Source organism: Cydia strobilella, chromosome 2, assembly GCF_947568885.1.
Source record: "Cydia strobilella chromosome 2, ilCydStro3.1, whole genome shotgun sequence".
In the NCBI taxonomy this organism is placed as follows: domain Eukaryota; kingdom Metazoa; phylum Arthropoda; class Insecta; order Lepidoptera; family Tortricidae; genus Cydia; species Cydia strobilella.
This window is the reverse complement of record NC_086042.1, coordinates 2626795-2648181: the sequence shown is the minus strand read 5'-3', so window position 1 is coordinate 2648181 and position 21387 is coordinate 2626795. Positions and strand designations below refer to the sequence as shown.

The window sequence follows — 21387 nt, the reverse complement described above, 5'->3', positions numbered from 1 at the left end:
AAACAAATTAATTTTAAGCATGGGACCACTTTTGGGGTGTAAATGAGAAAATTAAAAAATAAAAATTTTCAAGCTATATCGCGTTATATATCAAATGAAAGAGCTCATTGTGAGAATCTCAAATATTTTTTATAATTTTTGGATAAACAATTAAGAAGTTATTCAAGAAAATAGGCAAAAAATGACCATTCCCCCCTTTATTTCCGAAACTACTGGGTATAAAATTTTGAAAAAAAAAAATACGCAAAATAGATCTTTGCCTACAGATTACAAGAAAACCTATTAGCAATTGGAGCGTGAGTCGGACTTAATTACTTAGTTTTTGATCCGACCTATACGGGTTTTTTAAAGACATTTCATTCACGTTTCACATAAAAAATACATTGTTTAAATTGTGTAAATAATGTACGGAACCCTTGGAACGCGAGTCCGACTCGCCCTTGGCCGGTTTCTTTAAGACGCCTTAAAACTACGCTAAATTATGAAATTGACAATTGTCGGCGAAGTTTACAGATTTTAGCACTTTTTGATTGAGCACTATCTATTAATTGTATTTTACATACTTGCCTAGTTTCTTTTAAGTAAGCAATGCCATTTACAGCCTGGTCATATTCTTAACTTGTATTTTTAGTCGCTATTGGCGACATCTAAATATTTTAAAATATGTCTCACGAAAGTTTAATTTCGATTAATGTTACCGTGTTGCACTGCACAATGTTTCTCTATAAAAGTAAACTATGGTGTGGATGCACCTTCATACTAGGTCTAAAAAGAGGAGGAAAAGGAGTGCCAGGTAAAATTTTGGCCTTTACCTTTACTAAAACAGAAACTTAAGGTTGATTAGTTGCTATGGTTTATTTTCGCCTAATAGGATACTTAGTCAAAACCGAGTCAAGGATAGCCGGATATCCAGTCATTTGCTATAACATTCCGTGTAAAATACAAACAGCCTACAGTCTGGCAAAAAAGAGTAGAAAAGAAATTAAAAAGTGGCATCACTGTAGTGTCGTCCCTTTCAAATCAATCTAAGAAAAAAGGGATGACACTACAGTATTGCCACTTTTTAATTTCTACTCTTTTTTATCAGACTAAAAAGAAGTTTATAATTTATTTACCAAAGTACAGCCATCAACGCCATCATCGTAGACGTAGATACCTGGGGTCCGTTTCTCGAACGGTATTAGACTAATATAATTAGTCCACGAACTATCAAGTCGTATGGGTTACCATGGCAACACACTAATAATATTAGTCTAATACAGTTCGAGAAATGGGCCCCTGTACTCAGTGGCGTAGCTAGGCGTGGGCGAAGTGGGCCGTCGCACACGGCCTCGCGCCCCAAGGGGGGTTTCGCGCGAGGCCCCTTCGGGCACAGTGAAAGAAAAGGGCCTCGCAGATGACGATTTCGCCCACGGCTACATTAGTTCACGCTACGCCACTGCCTGTACTACACAGAATATTCAAACATACGCAAGTGTTATTTATATGTCATAATTTCATAGAAGTTTGACATTTAAAATAACACAAACTGCTTGTGCTACCGAAATCGTTGCAGACTTATCTTGGTCTAACTCTACTAAAATAAATGATTTTTGATTTTGATTTGATTATTATTAATTTGTTGTTTTGTCAACAGAAAACTCAGATAAAGAAGGACTCGTACGTGATGAAGATGTTGGAGAACCCGACATATGAGCTATACGCGGACATCTGGGTGTTCAACTACACCAATGTACCGGAATACCTGTCGGGCAAGGAGAAGACGATGCGGGTGGAAGAGGTGGGGCCCTTCCACTACCAGTGAGTAATTTAACTGTGTATCAAGATGTGGCAGAACTCCACGTACAAGCTGTACGCCGACATTTGGGTGTTCAACTATACCAACGTACCGGAATACCTGTCGGGCAAGGAGAAGACGATGCGGGTGGAAGAGGTGGGTAACTCGGCTATTTATCAAGATGTGGCCGAACTCCACATACGTGCTGTACGCCGAAATCTGGGTGTTCGACAAATGGCATTTTGGCTAGGCCCCCAGTACACAATCGCTCTTAACCTATTGAGCAAGTGAGCAACTGAGGTCGCAAGTTCGAATCTTGCCCCAAGCAGTGAATTTTTCTATTTTTCCTTTAAATAAAAAAAAGTAGTTAACTAATTCATTTAAAAATATTCTTTACCCTAGGAATTACAACCCAAAACCTATTTCCAGTACTTACGTATTATGATGGTCGTTGTTGTCTCTGTGACAGCGTGATAAAGACAGTATAATTCACACATGGATGGTTATTTTATTACGTGGATAAACTCCTCAGCACAATGAAATGCAAATGCTGGAACAGAATGCTACTGAGCATCAAGTCCTCAATTTGTAGATAAACTAATTGCAATAAAGATTAACACCTGCTTATTCATAAAACTTAGCAACGACATAAATAAATCAGTTTTCATATCACATATTTTTCATACCATTAGAACAAATATTTTTTTTTAAATGGTCAGGGGCGCCATAAGCCCTCAGGAAACTTAATATACATTGAAAATTAGACCCTTGGTGCCTTGGCCCGGGTGCCGCAATAGCAGAGGACGCTGGTTCGATTCCAGTCCTGGGCACTGGAGACCCTGGTCATATTTTCTTCGCATATGACATTTACAGATTTTTTATACTCGTACCTTGTCAAATTTTCAAATACAGGTCGTTGCCGACAAAAACGAGCCAAAACACGTGACCTCTCGGTCACAACACATAAATTTAATCAACCTAGTGGATATACCAGTTTACCGTATAAGAACGGATGGTCCGATATGGTGAAATTTAAATAAATTTTGCAAATTCTGTGAAACGTGTGTTATCCTAGTCGGTGTCACAATGTGTAACGTGACCGCATCATAAAAAGAATATAGTCGTATATTATTAGAAGCCTCTGTAGTGTCTAAACTGAGGAACAAAGACTTTTTCCCCTCACTAGCTCGGAAAGCCGTCTTTTATCCTTTAAAACAAGCGGGGAAAAACGCATTTTATCCACTAGTGGGGAAAGTAATTTGACCTTCGATGGAGCGTGTTTAAGTAGCTTTTGACAGATAACAAAACGTAAAACGCTCATAATAATGGTTCGTTCGATATTAATTATCATTAAATAAATGGTTTGAGAATTTAATAAAAAATACCAAATTTGGCTTTATTTAATGATTGTAAGTCATAAACCTTAAATTCCATAAGAAACATTTGTTTTTTTAAAATGATGTTGAATGTAATTCTGAACGCACAAGTTGAGTCGATGCAATTTCAAAACGCATCGTCAGAAATGTCAACATTGTCAACAAAAATTTTCTCACCGGCTCCGACACGTAAAAATGCACAACTTCCAGTTTTCTGTTATAATATCGTATTATTGTAAAAAAATTAGTGATTCCAGTGATGAAGATGATTTAACGCCTGTAAATGTTGCACTTTCCTCGCTATAGTGAGGGGAAAAGTTTTGTGTTACACACGGGTGCAAATGTATTTTACTTCTCGTGTGTTGAAACACTCGCTACGCCTAGGATTCTATTTTAGAACCACTAGCTACGCTCGTGGTTCAATTATAGAATCCTTTCGCTTGCTCGTGTATCAATTCCACACTCGCGGGTAAAATACAACTTTGCACCCTTGTATAACAAATAACTATCCTCACGTGTTCAGTCCTTTTGATAAATTCCTGCCCTTCCTCTAAGAATTGTAGTAAAATTATAAAAGCCTTAGCATCACATTATGTAAAATTACTTTAAGAATCACCTCATAAATCAGTTGTAGTAATTGTCAATTAATTATCTTTGTATGTCAGTTTATCTTTGTAAACTGAAGAATAATGGTATTATCACCATATATTTTTTGTTATTCTTTAAAGCCATCAAGCAAGCTTTGTTTTTGTCAAACCTGCGTGGGTTGTATGTTGTATTGTTAAATTTCGTTTTTCTTATTTAAAATTTTCAATGCTCACGTCACCATGTTTTTAGGGTTCCGTACCTCAATAGGAAAAAACGGAACCCTTATAGGATCACTCGTGCGTCCTGACTGTCCGTCTGTCACAATCCATTTTCTCCGATGTAAGGAGACGGACGCTCGGACGCTCCGAGCTTTCGGCCTTACGCGGAGCTCGGCCTTCGGCCTTTGCATTTGGGCTTTGGGGTATTAAAATTTTGATCTAGTCCGAGCTACTTTGCATTAGTTTTGGTGGTTTTGTATATAAACAAGATTAATCGTAAAATTTCTGTTATAATCCCACGTAATATATTTTTAATGTATTAATTAAGTAAGATCTATCAAATGACAACACTTTTTATAAATACGTCCGTGGACTGATGAGATCACTTAGTAAATACCGCGCATAAGGGTTATTTTAGCTCCGAATGCGTCGTTTCTGGCGCAAAATGATCGCCATCTCTGTCAGCGGTACATTCAATTCCAAGTAATGGCTTCTAATCTTTCCTAAACATCGATATAAAAACTATGCATATAGCTTTTATAGTTGCAGCATAAGCCACCGCGCCACAATATTCTCCGTTACATCTGGTTTTTGATCCGACCCATTCTGGTTTTTCAAGAAGTTGACTCACGTTTCATGCAAAAAAATAAAAAAATTGTTTAAACTTGTGTGTTGCACGGCGGATACACGGAACCTTTGAAACGCGAGTCCCTACTCTCACTTGACCGGTTTTTTCAGCAAGTATTTTGTTTTAAACTATTAAATGAGGCTTTGACGCACGTTTTTGAGGCCAGGGGTCGCCATTTTATAAGCGAGATTTATATTTTCGCACTTGTGGAAAATAATAGGTTTGTTTTCACGTTTTTGCCTAATCTACTGTTGCTTACCTAACTAATCTTTAAGTCTTACAATTTCTTCATTTCCTATCTTCGAAGGTAATTAGCTAAATTAACTTATAAAATTATCATGCTTTGTTTTGTTTAAAAATTATACCAATTTTTAAATCATTTACGTATGTAGGTACATAAATTCAAGTGAAATTTATAACACTCGTTTAATTTCAGTGACAATGTTTTACAATGTAACATTATGGACAATGAAAATAACCATAGGAACTTTGGTATAAAATTTTATTCGTTGTTGTCTACTGAGACAAATAAGTTAACAGTCTGCAATTAAATCTATTATCGAAAATAAATTAAACATAATCATCGATCTAAAATAAAACGTCACTTTATTAATATTAGACATAGGTATGTATTGTATTGTATTTCCAGTGTTCAAGACGAAAAAAAACTTGAGCCCCTAAGATCCTACCCCCCGTTGTTTATAAGCAGCCAAGGTGTCAATCGTTTCGCCACGACATCGTAACGCTATCTGTCTCTCTATCGCATTAATATGTAAGAGTGATAGAGAGATAGAAAGCGCAAACGATTGGCATCTTTGCTAGGCCCCCAGGTCCGACGTCTGGTCACAAGTAAATAAACAGATGCAAAAGTAACACATGAGTTTTTATCGTGACATGACACCATGGACGATAAAAGCACCCACTAGCCGACCAGGGGACCATTTCTCGAACGATATTAGTCTAATATTATTAGTGTGTTGTCATGGCAACCCATACGATTTGACAGTTCATGGACTAATAATATTAGTCTAATATTATTCGAGAAATGGGCCCCAGAGGATTGTAAAAAGGTCTTCCATTCCATTGCATTTTGAATCTTTATTTTCACAACTCCAATTTGCAGTTCTTTGCATATTTTAATTTGTGGGCGGTTAGAAGTTACACAGACTGTATTATTTTTCCTTTTTACTGACGTATTGCGTTTACCCACAGCTTTCAAAACGTCACGACCCATACGTTATAAAAACTGGGGCCCATTTCTCGACCGTTATTAGTATAATATTATTAGTGTGTTGTCACGTGTCTTGTCATGGTAACCCATACGATTTGACAGTTCGTGGACTAATAATATTAGTCTAATACCGTTTGAGTAATGGGCCCCTGATCTATTAAATAAACTAATTTTAGAAAATTTGTAATTAAGATTTTGAAACACGTGACTAAAGGCGGCAGATCGAAGTAACGTGTCTGGTCTGGTGTCTAGTTTCAAGAGCACGGCCAAACGTCGTGTTTGGAATTTTAAATTAGCATTTTTATTTCTCATCATGTTTGTTAGAATGTTACACGGAAATCTTAGGTGTAATATGTAATTGCAAATTTTATCTCTAAAAAAAAACCAGGGGTAAGATTTTTTAATTTTAGGGTTATGTGATGTCGGTTAAAGGTGGCTAGTTACCTAAGTGTGTTTCTGTCGCTCGTTCTTACCTAATTTGTATTTTTGCAGAGAACTGCGGACAAACGAGAACATCACCGTCAACGATGACGACGGAACTGTCACCATTATGCCGAAGACAGTGCTGAAGTTCCTTTCCGAAGGATCGATCGACCACCCCAAGAATGTCAACTTGTACATACCTAACATCGCTCTAATTGTAAGTAGCTTTTTATAGTACTACCTAATAGCATAATCAACTATGCCTAGGGCTCATTGCTCGAACGATATTAGACTAATATTATTAGTCCACGAACTGTCAAATAGTATGGGTTACCATGGCAACACACTAATAATATTAGACTAATACCGTTCGAGAAATGGGCCCGTAATAGCTTAGCCAATTGTGAGTCTCAGATAAAATCGTTCTTTGACATCTGAACCAGATACCTAGTTAATCCAATATGACACCACAGCATCACAATCACACCATATATTTTTTTATTTTTTACTGAATTGTTAAATGTCAACTTTTCACAACCAGATTTAGCCACTATAGGGGCGACAAATATATCAGCTGTCAAATTCGGGGCACAATTTTTTCATAGACTGCCTTACGACAGCAAATGGGATGTCAAATGCGCATTACCGAATTTCTAAAAACTTGGGCAGTTCCGCTGTAGACATTCAGTCCGGAATTCAGTCGTACTCGTACCGTAGCTGTGGTCATTTTGAAGGTAAAATACGGCACACAGTCGCTATTGTTTTGTAGTATTTATACCAAGACAGAAACTATCGTGTTTATCGGCAATTTGGCCATGACTTCTTGATATCTCTTCTTATGTTAATAACCTCTTTGATGTCTGTTCAAATATATATAGCTATCTATAACTGTATCTAGTATGCAATAATTGCTGTTTCAGATAGCATGTTCGCATATGTATGTATGAATGTGAGCTGCGAAATTGCATGGAGAAATTATAAATGAATTAGTTGATAAAGTCGCCATGCACTTTTGCGGCTGATAGTATCTATGCAGAAAAAATAGTTGGCCATGGCAATCTTGAACCTCATTTGATTCTTCTATTGAAGAATTTTTGTTAATGCCGAATTAACTGGGTTACAGTTAAGGTCATGTGGGGAAAGAAAAACATAGTTTATTTTGCTCGGGGCAAGAGAAACAGTATGAGGACTCTCTACAAGTGTTCCTCTTGTCCCGGTGTTTGTCTTACCCCATCTAAACCCAGTAGTTTATTATATTGTTTTAGTTTATGTCGCATAACCTACATATTTTAATTGCTAACTAAATGGCTAAGTATACTGTGATACCTAACTGCTCTATAGGTATACATATTACCTACCTATATTTGATATAATATAAATTATAACCGGGGTGCGTTGCGAGCACATTATTAGAGTCATGTTTTTAGGGTTCCGTATCTCAAAAGGAAAAAAAACGGAACCCTTATAACATCACTCGTGCGTCTGTCTGTCTGTCTGTCTGTCTGTCCGTCTGTCACAGCCTATTTTCTCCGAAACTACTGGACCAATAAAGTTGAAATTTGGTATACATATGTAAGTTTTTGACCTAAAGACGAACATGTAACGTAAACAAATGAATTTTAAACATGGGGGCCACTTTTGGGGGGTAAATGTGAAAATTAAAAAATAAAGTTTTTCAAACTATATCGTGTTACATATCAAATGAAAGAGCTCATTGTGAGAATCTCAAATATATTTTTTTATAAATGTAGGATAAACAATTTAGAAGTTATTTAAGAAAAAAGGAAAAAAATGACCATTCCCCTTTATCTCCGAAACTACTGGGTCTAAAATTTTGAGAAAAATACGCAAAATAGATCTTTACCTATAGATTACAGGAAAACCTATTAGAAATGTGCAGTCAAGCGTGAGTCGGGCTTAATTACTTAGTTTTTGATCCGACCTCTTTAAAAACATTACTCACGTTTCACATAAAAATACATTGTTTAAATTGTGTAATGTACGGAACCCTTGGAACGCGAGTCCGACTCGCACTTGGCCGGTTTTCTACATGTATCTTTCTGCCTATGGGAGATTCTTTATATACCTACCAAACCCACTTCTTCTTCATCTTATTGTGTTCTTGAAAAACTTCTTAATTCGTTTTTAGAGGGAAGAATAATACGTACTCGTCCATATCGGGTGACGATGACGGGTCCATCGCGAATTTATTTTGTTGTTACCTTTATTTACCAACGTCCCAGCAAATGTTTTGCCACTTCTAAATATTTTCCATTCTCCATGATTTTTTTGTACGTCATTGAGGCAAGACTAGGTTTATAGGTCTTACTTTTTTCAAAATTTGCAATAATTTTTTTTTTTTTAAAGCGAAACCTATAAACCTAGAATATATTATGCTGAAGCGATCGACATCAAAATCAGTGATTTATTAAGATTTAGTTAGCGGAAACCATTTTTTAGGTAAACATCAGTGTCTTCCTACTGATCTTGACCTAACAGAAAGTCATGTTTACGATGACACTGCCCAAGGCTATACAAATAAATATCGGATCGAGTGAAAATTATTTTAGTCAAGTCTATTTATTTATTTCAATGTTTACGGATGACTAAATTTTCAGACTATATTTTCTTTAAAGTTACCTATGTCTTATTTTCATCGTTTTGGTACAAGCCCCAGCTGTGTTTATACATAAAATATCAATGTATAGACACGTTCCGTGGTTGTTGAGCTATTTAAAATGAAATAAAATAAAATAAAAAGTCATTTATTGTCGCAAAAAAACAAAACGACGCCCTTAGGCTCAGCTGTTCATATTATCAATTTTCTATTATTTTTGTTAATTTATTGATTTTCATTTAAGTAGTTCATATAAATAAAGTAAAAAAACAGAAATTTGTTTCCGTTACGATTGCTCTATATGAGTTATCTATTTGTGTTTAATTTTTTAATTGTTAATTAAATAGGTTATGAGAACGAGACAAATGTCTTGACCTTTTAGATAATTCCTCGTCTTAAAATATTCTTTATCGGTCATTGGCTTTGGAAATAACCACTTATCCAAAATTTTGTATTTATCCAAAATCGACTAAGTGGGATATATATTTCTTTTTATTATGACATTTATGGCATATAAATTCATATGGACAAATTTTTTTTAGTTTTATAAACTTTGTTATGCTTTTCCTCATAAATACTTCCAGGGGCACATTTCTCGTACGATATTAGTCTAATATTATTAGTGTGTTGTCATGGCAACCCGTACGATTTGACAGTTCGTGGACTAATATTATAGACTAACACCGTTCGAGAAATGGGCCCCAGTACCGACTGTATAGATGAATTCCCCAAAATTTGTCAAATACCCTATTAGGCTAAATATCCCAGTTACAAGTTAATCACGATAAATTAAAAGTGAACGGTTCAAACCCTTCATTTACCAAATCGGGCGGCTTAATGTAATTAGATGTAATCACGTAACATAGGTAATAGTTGGTAATAGTGCTAGCGCAAGGAGAGCGGGTTGGAAGGGCCTGGCCGTGAAGAACTAGGTTTGGTTACCGAATATTTTAGTCTAGGTTTGGTCTAGATTCTAGCGCATTTGAAGGAAGTTATGTTACATAGACATTTAAGAATCTATAAAGTACTAAGTAACTATGCGTATTCTGGCTATGATCGCTTTATAAAACTATTTATCAATGTTGCAATTTATTAAAACCCAGTGTTCACAAAAGTATACCGTAAGGAACCCTAACTTAGGATTCCGCAACAAGCTCGGTTTTTCCGTACAAACGTAGTTAAGCTAGATAACTCTAAAACTTTTTTACTTACAAGGATAAGGTACCTATATCTAGGTATGTAATTAGTTTATTATGTAGCTTCAGATACTATAGTAAAAAAAATACAGCGAATTTTAAGTTTTTCATACAAAACTTGTTTTTGCTCTATTTCGTTTGTTTTATAAGCTGGAGCTATAAAAACTAATTACAGGCATGTCATGTCATTGTACATACCTTATGTCATTGTATGTGCAAAGTTTCATAACAATCCAACACGTAGTTTTAAAATGAGAATGAAACTCGGTTATGGGAAGTGAAATTCGGCCGAGCTTGCTGCGGACTCTTAACAAAAAGGAATAAAATAATGATTATTTTTACCAAAAAATATATATCTCATCCTCCTCCAAGGAATATATACTCGTACTTCCATTCAATTCACAATAAAATGAGCTGTGTAATTTAAATAAATAGCCTAAATTACTTTATTTTTTCTCCAGGCCATCAGCACGGTAGCCGCGGACCACATGCCCTACCTCGTAAACAGTGGCCTCTATATGTCCGCCACGACCATGGGTTCCAAGCTGTTCACAACTATGACTGTGGACGAATTCTTCTGGGGCTTCAAGGACCCCGTGGTCACTGTTGCGCATAAACTGTTCCCGGGCTGGATTAATTTTGACTCCATTGGATTGTTGGATCGGGTAATCTTCCTTTTTCATAGCTCTTTTGATAAAGGGGTGGGGTTTGTAAGTAACAAGGGACAAGTAAATCATGCAGTGGAGGCATTTCATAGAAAATAATTTAATTTGTTCTTAGAGTAACTTTGCACCAATTTGATTTCTTGTCAGTTACAGTTTACTTACAGTACATATTTATGGTCACCCTCGCGCCATACTTTTCCATGATCTATTTGTTTGTGGTAAATTTTCATTACGAGTATGCCGAATTCTGGCTTTTGATATTCAGTTTTAATAACAAAACTTCCGTTAGACACAGACATAATAAACATATTAATAACGGGTCACTCGCGTATTTTAAGTCGAAAAACGCTCGACATGTTTCACTCCGTACCGAGGAGCGTCATCGCGGGCGAGCATTTTTATCGCCTGTCACCATGCCTGTCACGTTCTGACATGCATATTGACAGGTGATAAAAATACAACCATGCTGACACCGCAGGAGCTGAGTGAGTGAGTGAGGAGGAGGTGAGTGACCCGTATGTCAGCATAATAATCCTAAAATTAATAGACTGAATGTTAATCTGAATGTTATTACAGTTCTACGCCGAAACCCCAACGAAAGTGGTGCTTGAAATGAGAGACGAGGCCACACGTTACTCCATCAACTCTTGGGGCGGCTCAGGAGGCATCCCACAGCAGGGTTACACGGACTTTAATACCAGGTAATTTGATATTGGGTGTATTCGGGTCATTCTGAAAAGTTCAGAATGTTGGGTAATTATCAAAGATAGATATAACTCCGTAATAGATGGATACAGTCTAAGGAAAAAACGTGCCTCGAAAATCACGAAAATTTGATTCTCGATCAGATGGCGCCACTAGCTTTGACCTACTCTCGTATAGAGGGCGTTAACGGTTTCGTTTGTTATTTATAATTTTAACGCATATCAGTGAAAGAACATGGGTCAAAATCATATAAAAATAATTAATGCAGATAAAAAAATCATTTATCCATACCATATTTAAATACATTTTAACGTATTTTTATAAATCTTCATTTTTTGTTTTAAAGTATGTCGATAGATGGCAGTGAATTTACAGTGGTTACAAAATTTACTATGACAGTACCACTGTATCTTATTATATCCTCTTTGGTAATTATAAAAATGGACTCTAAAGTTATGAGTGATTTTTGGAACTAGCCGACATTTTGAAATAGTCGTAATTACCGGAATAGGTACACTTACTTACTACTTACTTAAGTGTCTCAAGACTATTAATGATATACAACAAATTGTGTCAAAATATTTTCAATAATGTTAATATCCAGAGAGGAAAATGAGAACTACGTTTGTATGAAAATGCGATTTCACGCGGTTCCTCCACTTTCGTCGTAACTCATGAAATTTATAAAAAAGTATGTGCGTGTAATCTTTACGCGCGATTGAAGTAAAACTTTTTTGACGATGACGTTTATCGCTATGTTGGCACTTTGACGTGTGTAACTATTGAGCGATACTTCCGTCAGAAAAAACTGAGTAACCATGTAGTGGCGCCTTTAACATTTTGGAATTGAGTGTGTGAATTAAAAAATATTATTTATTTTCAGTACTCTTTGCAACCGTATAAAGGGATCGTATGAGGGTATGATGATCTCTCCCCACATAACGAGAGACAAGGTCATCCCGCTGTATAGACGGCAAGCCTGCAGGATCTTCCCTCTCACTTACGTCAAGGACATGAAAGGATACAACGGACTTGATTATTTTAGGTAAACACTAAATACACTTGATTATTTTAAGGGATTATCTAAAAGAATACTATAGGTACGTCACCGGTGATCGTAGAGCTGGCAGCTTCCTCGCACAAAGAGTAAGCATTGTGATACAGCGAGGATATGCTGCCAGTATCTACGGCACCATGCCGCAGGGGAATAGTTTTTAGTTTTATTTAATTTTATTTAATTTTATTTTTAGTTTTTAAGTTTTATATGTTAGTTATTTATTTGTTTTAAATAAATGTTACTAATTCATGGTAAACACTTGATGATACATTTAGGCCTGTTCGAACGTACACTGGCATCAGAATGATGGGTTCGGTTCCCCTCATCTGGGGTCCATTTCTCGAACGGTATTAGACTAATATTATTAGTCCACGAACTGTCAAATCGTATGGGTTACCACACACACTAATAATATTAGACTAATATCGTTCGAGAAATGGGCCCCTGGCAGAACATTATTTGTCAGAAATACACTTCCCATATTTGCTATAATATTCATTTGGCAGAATTTTCTAAGTGGGTTAGGTTAGGGTGCTCTGCCAAATAATATTATGCAAAAAAAAATCTGCAAAGTAACATTATGCGAAAAGCAGTATGCGAAAGGTAATTTTGCCATAACTTCTTACTCAAACTATATTTTCATGTAATTTTATTACGTCTTGGGAGCAGGGTATGTGAGCCCCACAGATGCCCTTGCGGGGTAATGGTCGAGGTTAATGGGCACCACGGGCTTAGTTGCGTCCGATGTGTAGGGCGAATACCTAGGCACCAAGCCATTAACGAGCTGCTTCGACGCGCTTTAGTCTCGGCAAACATACCATGCATTTTAGAGCCTCCTGGCTTAAGCCGTACAGATGGCAAAAGGTCGGACGGTCTTACACTGGTCCCGTGGGCAAAAGGCCGGAGCCTGCTGTGGGATGCCACATGTGTGTGTACGTTTGCTCCCTCTCATGTCGGCCACACATTTAAAAAGGCAGGTGCAGCGGCTGAGGCCGCTGCTAAGGTCAAACACAGCAAATACGCCAACCTTGGACCAGTGTATGACTTCATTCCGGTTGCTGTCGAAACGGCTGGGCCATGGTGCGCCGAGGCCAAAAAGCTGGTCAGGGAGATCGGGCGTCGGTTGAGGGACAGAGGCTGTGACCCCCGTGCTGGATCTTACCTGGTCCAACAAATATCCTTAGCCATTCAGCGTGGCAACGCAGCTGGCATATTTGGAACATTTGGGCCAGGTAGGGAACAGTTCGGGACTTAAAAGGAAATTTTTGACGGGACTAGTTTGTGATTAATATGTTTTTATATACTAAGTGTAAGTTTAGGTTTAATAGGTTACTTTTAATTTTATAATATTGTAATTTTATTTGTTTCTTATAGGTTTATAACAATATTTAACATTAGGTTGTCTGTGACAGACCATTATATACTTACCTTTTGTGATCTGAGGTCTGACTCTTAAGGTGTATTCCTACGAGTGATTTAGTAGCTTACTATGGGGCTAGATAGATTTGTGTAAGATTAGTCCCATAATATTATTTATTTATTTAATTAATGTATTTATTTTCCTACCAATTATACTTTTAGATTAAGTAACTTCGAATTGTGGTATATTTTACTTAATATACCTAATTATAGAACTAAGTGTAAAGAGAGATTGATACTTGACTCCATACAGTCAACCTAATTACATTTTTGTGGAGCCGTGTTACATTGTAATTTTTAGCATTTGATTATAATAAATAAATCAAATGCTATTTGATTGTAATAAATAAAAATTGCAGAAATTTGATTTTGAACCAATAAATAAATATGTAAAATGATACTGATGATAAATTCTTGAGCAGAAATAACAAAATACTTGACGCGTTGTATAATCATTCAACCGGAAGCACTCAATCACTATGTAATATGTGATGCATAATAAGTAGTTGATATTGTTGATACTTGTTAAAATATAAAGTTGAAGTGGCTGCTTTGAGCTACTTATACATTTTATGCAAACACGAAAAGTAAAAGTGGGCCTAGAATACCTCCTTGAGGAAGAAGTGTTTTTCTATGTGAAACATTGTTTATCTTGTAAGATGCCTTTTTAAGATCAGACTTCTTGTTTGTTGTGTGTTAGAAATTTTAAATCCGTATTAAATTAACATCAGTAGCCGATTACTCCTTATTATCGCCCACAGCTGATAATGCGAACATGATGGTTGCAATATCGTCTATAGTAGCATGCGTCACTCTCGCACTTAGGTACATTAGAAAACGTTAACGATGACCGATGATAAAAGCGTGACCATCTTAGTCTTGGTTAAAAATGTTGGCAAAAAACTTTTTTCTTTTGCAGATATGAGGTGCCTAAAAATTCTTTCAGTCGGAGCTCGCCCTTCGCCTGTAACTGCACGTCAAACTGCTTGCCTGAAGGATTCGTTGACATCGGCGGCTGCTACTATGGTATGTTCTTGCTGTTTATTATTCTTAACTAGCTTTTGCCCGCGACTTCGTCTGCGTGGACTTAGTAACCGCAGCTAGATTAAGAATAGCGCCTGGATAAAGTCTAATGGCAATCATTTAATTTGAGCATATGCTTAATTGCTTACACAAATTATCAGGCAATTATCAATTCCACCCCGCTTTTGACTCTCTTAAGGGATGATTTACGGAATATATATTTTGGCATATTACGATATCTAGCAAGGCATCTTAAGATACCTTGAGATATTATAGCTCGGTATATTACTATATATTTTGGGGACGGGCTTAACAATTCAATCTGAATTATTTTTCGAACCTGGGCCCCATTTCTCGAACGGTATTAGTCTAATATTACTAGTGTGTTGCCATGGTAACCTATACGATTTGGTAGTTCGGGGACTAATAATATTAGTCTAATACCATTCGAGAAATGGGCCCCTGTAGGTAGTCGTGATTTAATTATTTTCTTGTATGAACATATTGCAGACACTAGAAATTAATTTAATATTAGAATAATAATTGTATATGTAGAACTCTACGCATATCGACTTTTTAACTTTTTATATGGCTTATAAAATACTAAACCGATAGAATAACAATCACTATTACATAGTATAAAACAAAGCCGCTTCCTGTTGTCTGGATGGATGTCTGTCCCTATGTATGCTTAGATCTTTAAAACTACGCAACGGATTTTGATGCGTTTTTTTAATAGATAGAGTGATTCAAGAGGAAGGTTTATATGTGGTATTTCCTATAAAAAGGGACCTTATTGTCGATGGCACTTACGCCATTATAAACGGTGCTCCGATATAAATACAATGCCGCGCGACGCTGTGCGGCGTATGCGCCATCGACAATAAGGTCCCTTTTCATAGAAAATGCCCCATATGTAAAATAAATCAGCGTTGCAGTGGGAAGCCGGGGCGGGTCGCTAGTTATTTAAATAAAAAGAGAAAATTAACTATTCAAGTTTCAAAAGCTAGATCTACACAAACTACTCGACCGCGTACGTCATTTGTTAGAATTAGAATATAATAATGGTGGGTGTTATAAATTTTGACCGCGGCCAAAACAGGCACTCGCGCGCATGGCCACACGGCCAATTGTCGCATAGTCAAGTTCAGGTCGTTATTGGTATGGAGCCAAGTGCGTGTTGGGCCACGCATCATAATGCAGAGTTCCGTATTCCGTATCTTCATACGATATAAAAACCATATTAGTACGAGGGCGTCTTCCCATTTACGTCCTTTTGAAAACCGGACAAGTGCGAGCCAGACTCGCCCAACGAGTATTTGTTGTTGTAGCGGCAACAGAAATACATCATCTGTGAAAATTTCAACTGTCTAGCTATCACGGTTGATGAGATACAGCCTGGTGACAGACAGACGGACAGACGGACGGCGGAGTCTTAGTAATATTTTAGTATTCGTATCTACGGTAGATTAGCAACATGTCATAGTCCTAGATTATCTACGTGAAGCTAGTAAAATAATAAAAACCGTTAAAATTAATGGGCGTGTTTTAAAATTAATTACAAGCAAATGCCGAAATACCTGTTATTTGAATAGTTTTTGCGTAAATTGACGTCATGAAAACCTGGTCCTTGCCTACTTCCCACCGCTTAAATTAATCTTAAGAGATGTGAAAAAATACATAAATAAATAGATAAGATCAGTGTTTGGTACGTACCGTTTTTCTGGTTGTTACGTAATAAGTACTTAATATGCGATTTATCATTTGATGATATTATTAAAAAGATTAATAATTACGAATAATTTATTTAAATACTTCGTAAGATTAATGGTATATACAATCGTACAAATGTTTACTTAGTTTAGGTATTGTTATCAAATTTCCATGAGCGTCAGAAAATACAAATTCGTTCGGACTAGTATTTAAGTATAAATTGTATAATTACCATTGTATAATTACCATTGTATAAAGCCAATTAGCATAAGATATGAATGAATAAATATTATCTTATCTTAAAATATTATCTTATATACAAAAAATAGTTAGATTTTTACTAACACATATCTCTTAACTTGACAGACAGACAGACGGATATACGGACAGACGGACAGACGGACAGTGGAGTCCCGTTTTTACCCTTTGGGTACGGAACCCTAAAAAACAACATTTTAAAATTTACCTTCTGATAATTAGGATGAGTGTAAGTTTAAAAGATATTCCTTTTCCGTGACTTAAATACCCAATCTCTTTTAAGCCCAGTGGTTGACTGGTAGAGAATGCCTTATAGCATTAAGTCCGCCATTTGTACTTATAATTTTATGTGCAATAGAATTACATAATAATAACTTAATTATAATCACGCCTATTTCCCGGAGGGGTAGGCAGAGACCACGGATTTCCACTTGCTACGATCCTGACATACCTCTTTCGCTACCTTCACTTCCATAACATTCCTCATACACGCTCGCCGGTTTAGGGTGCTCTTGACCTGGCCTTTCTTCAGGATTTCCCCGATCTGATCACAGAAAGTCCGCCGAGGTCTGCCCCTTCCAACTCCCGTTTTTACCTCTCCCTTTTACACTCTCTTTATTATGCTTCTATGTTATATGCAATGGTTTAAATAAATAAATGCCCAAATTAACCATAGATAATAATTTTGTTGTAGGTTTCCCGATAGCTTTATCGAAGCCTCACTTTATGGACGTAGACCCGGTGCAAGCCAGCTACTTTACTGGCATGCGCCCAGATCCTGAAAAACACACCACCAAAATTGATGTCGAACCTGTAAGTATTCTGCTAGAGTCAGACCAAGATAACTCTGCTGCGATTTTGATAGCACAGTGTGCAAGTTTCATTTTAAACGTCAAACTTCTATTAAATTATGGCGTTTCAATTACACTTGCACATTCTGTGCGAGTTTTGTGCTATCAAAATCGCTAAAGAGCTAGCTTGGCCTGACTCTATAAAAACGTGAATTTTCCAAGTAGTAGTAAATCACTTTATTGTACAATGAAATTCATATAAATTTAGGTACAAAGGCGAGCTTATCCGTATAAGGGATCTCTTCCAGCTAACCTTAAGCCTCAGTTATGCTGTATAGAGCAGAAGAAAAAATGGAGATTCGGCCAGAATTCTTATCACACACAAACAATAGGGTACAACTTTAAGCCGTTAAACAAACCGTCTGCCAACCATGCAGTAGTTACTTTGTTAATATTTGACAGTTCATGGCACGAAAGGTGCCGCCATATTTAGGTTCTTCTCTAAATAAATAATCTCTAATAATAATACAAAATCTTTCTCGAATAGATCAACACTACAAACTAGAAAGAGGAAACAGTAAGGTTAGGTAGCTAAAAATCCGAAATTTACGACTTTTTTGCATTTTTGGTGATTGAGGTCCCTTCTGTAACTCTATTTTTCCAGTATTCTCAATTCGAAATATTTAGATCAGTACGGTTTCACTCACTATTATTTTTAGTCGCTCGCGCCGCCCGCGCCGCCCGCCGCGTGAAATATGTCTCACGATAGTTTAATTTCGAGTATTCTTAATTCTTTTTTTATAACAGATCCTGGGCGTCCCTCTGTCCTTCTACTCAAAGATTCAAGTGAACATGGCGGTCCGCACTTCGTTTGCGAACCCTATCACCAGCCCGCTCAAAGATAAGGTCCTACCCTTGGTGTGGCTGCAAATGGTAAGAATTACATATTTTTATATTAGTCAAACTAGAAAAATTCACCGCTCGTGGCAAGAACATAACATGCGACCTTAAAAAACACCGGTCCGACTACTTTTAACCAACATGTCTAGCCTAGGATGAGGCGCTATTCTTACTCTAGCTGCGGTTACTAAGTCCACGCAGACGAAGTCGCGGGCAAAAGCTAGTATGTTATAAATTGATAATCACCAGAAAGAAGTAACCCATACTAGTTCTAACCCATACATTTTTTTATCAAGCAGATACTTCAGCGAGCTTTGCTATATCTTTTTAGATAAAAGGAAAACTAGAAATTAAAAGTTATTTTAATAGAATGTTGTCTTCCTATTTATTTAAGCAATAGTTAAGATCAGTAAACAGTTATACTTGCAGTTTTGATATTACTTCTCTATAAACAAAATTCTTACCGCAACTGTCTTTCGCAGTACTGCAAGGAACCCCCAGCAGAAGTCATCCAGCTCCTCCGTCTGCGTCTGATCATTGCTCCCCCTGTGGTCATCACCATCGAAGTCCTTCTCTTCCTCATCGGCTTCTTCCTCGGCGTCCAAGGCGCTTACCGCCTCATGAGGCCCAAGTACAAGCTCAAGGAAGTCAAACAGCCCAAGGTCGTCAGGAGAAGCAGTATCAGGAGGACTAGTCTTATAATTAATATTGCTGAGAACAAATGCTTCAGAGGGGACGATGAGAGGGAGGCTGTCGCACTCCTTGGGGATCCTAGGGAGCTGCAGGAATTTATTAGTTCGTGAAGATTTAGGTCCTAAATGCCTGATTAATATATAGCTTTAAAATGAGTTCTTAACATCTATGTCAGTCTCATTCTTCGGTTTTTACTATAGTCTGAGGACTAGGCCAGTGCGAGGGCTAGACCAAATCTTTTCGTAGATGTATGCAGGTTGAGATGTTTTAATTCATTGCAACTGGTATTTCGTACAATAAGTTTAGATAAACTTATCCGTACGAGCCAGGGTTGCCCCTCTCCAGTTTGGAAAAGCCATGCCAGTGCTTTTATCTCAAGTACGTTAGGTACCTAATCTTGGAGTACCTATACCTAATTAAGTGTTTAGTGTAATATTAACTAGCCTTACAGATTAATTGCAGAGATTCCAAAAAGTAGGAACATTTCACAAGACACAAAGGAAACTTTCGTTTTGAAAATGAAAAATTCGATTTCCTTAAAAAAATTAAGACATTTATGAAATTATTCCACAAGTGAGTGTCGTATTAATAATATGCGCCTAAATCAACATTCCCTTAGTTATAAAATAAGTACTCCACCTATTGATTGTTGCAAGTCATATTTAAGCATATCACTGGTTGAATTGCAAACGTAATAATTTTAGATTCATTATAGATTTTTATGAATTAGTGTCACAATATGCGTGCTATGCCAAGAGAACCTATCTGTTAAGATTTATCGACATAATGTAAAACGGAGAAACCTTTGAACTTCAAACTGGTGAAGTCGTGATTTCGTGAATGTTTTTTTTTGTGTTTTTGCTCATAAATGTTGTTTAACGTGTAATATTGATAACTTTATTATACAGTGAACTGACGTAGAAAAGTGCAATTAGTCTTGAAACGTGTTAAACCATGATTTAGTCAACACCCGGCAATCCATCGTAGTAGAGATGGATAGGAGTGAGTAAATCCTGAGTATTTACCTGTGAGTATTTACTCACTAGCTCACTACCCATCTCTTCGTGGCTATTTGTGAAGTCCAGCTATCACTTCACTAAAATTAGCGACTACCGAAAAACGTCATGCTCTGAGACACTTTTAACATTGACGAAATCATCATAATTTTTATGAAAGCCATTAAAAGAAAAAGCATCGCAGAGTAGCAAACTGTTTATCGTCTACTACGAAAAAGAATATCACATTCACACATAGGTAGTTAGAAAGAGACAAATTCTTAGACGACAAACAGAGTTTTGATATTATGTAGTTATAGTTACCGTTAAGGTATTTGTATATAGAACGGTTAATTTCCTTGCTAATGTAATTAATTTAGTGAATAAATGAACCTTAAGTTAGGTTGTGAAGTAATTATGGTGATCGGGAATTGGTTGAAACCATTTTGTATTTTTATTTATTTATGAAATTATGAACTGATATTGAAATAAGATTGATAGATAGATAGATAGATTTACTCTTTATTGGCACACCTCAGTAAAAAGATACAAATGAAAAGAACAATTGATTAAGATACAAATGAAAAGAACAATTGATTAAGATACAAATAAAAAGAACAATTGATTAAATGTAGAGACATACAACAGGCGGTCTTATCGCTAAAGAGCGATCTCATCCAGACAACCTTTTAATGATTATGATTATTTTATTTCATTGAATGATTTATATTGAATTGTTTTAAATACAGGATATAAATTTGCGAAATAGATATTAAGTCTAAATAGTTTTAATGAATAGGGATACAGTGGCGCTTAGAAAAAAAAATTGGTAATAAAAAATAAGTTTCTAAGTATTTTCTTGACACACTAAAATTTTTACGGTTAATATCAGTATTATTTCGTAGTCGTACCTTGTCACAGTGACAATAGTATGAGGTCCCTGGCGACTTTCATATTGATTGTCACTGTGACAACTGTGACAAGACTGACAAGGTGCAGTCGACGTGAAAGATATTTGTGCCATTTTCAACCAAAAGGGTACTTATTGTCGGTTGTCAATAAGGCGCTATTTCCATATAGCTTCAATTCGAAATCAACCTTATCGACAACAATA

General features: G+C 36.4%; 1 protein-coding gene across 1 annotated transcript in view; it reads left to right on the top strand.

The window, feature by feature from the left end:
- LOC134749195 (lysosome membrane protein 2-like) overlaps positions 1 to 19388 on the top strand; it is a 51190-nt gene extending 31802 nt beyond the window's left edge. The window contains exons 4-12 of the mRNA XM_063684063.1: positions 1637 to 1800; positions 6311 to 6458; positions 10516 to 10719; positions 11296 to 11420; positions 12308 to 12469; positions 14820 to 14926; positions 17589 to 17707; positions 18493 to 18618; positions 19068 to 19388. Of these exons, the coding sequence (XP_063540133.1) occupies positions 1637 to 1800; positions 6311 to 6458; positions 10516 to 10719; positions 11296 to 11420; positions 12308 to 12469; positions 14820 to 14926; positions 17589 to 17707; positions 18493 to 18618; positions 19068 to 19388 (1476 nt within the window). The remainder of the gene's footprint in view (positions 1 to 1636; positions 1801 to 6310; positions 6459 to 10515; positions 10720 to 11295; positions 11421 to 12307; positions 12470 to 14819; positions 14927 to 17588; positions 17708 to 18492; positions 18619 to 19067) is intronic.
- Positions 19389 to 21387: the final 1999 nt, after the last annotated feature.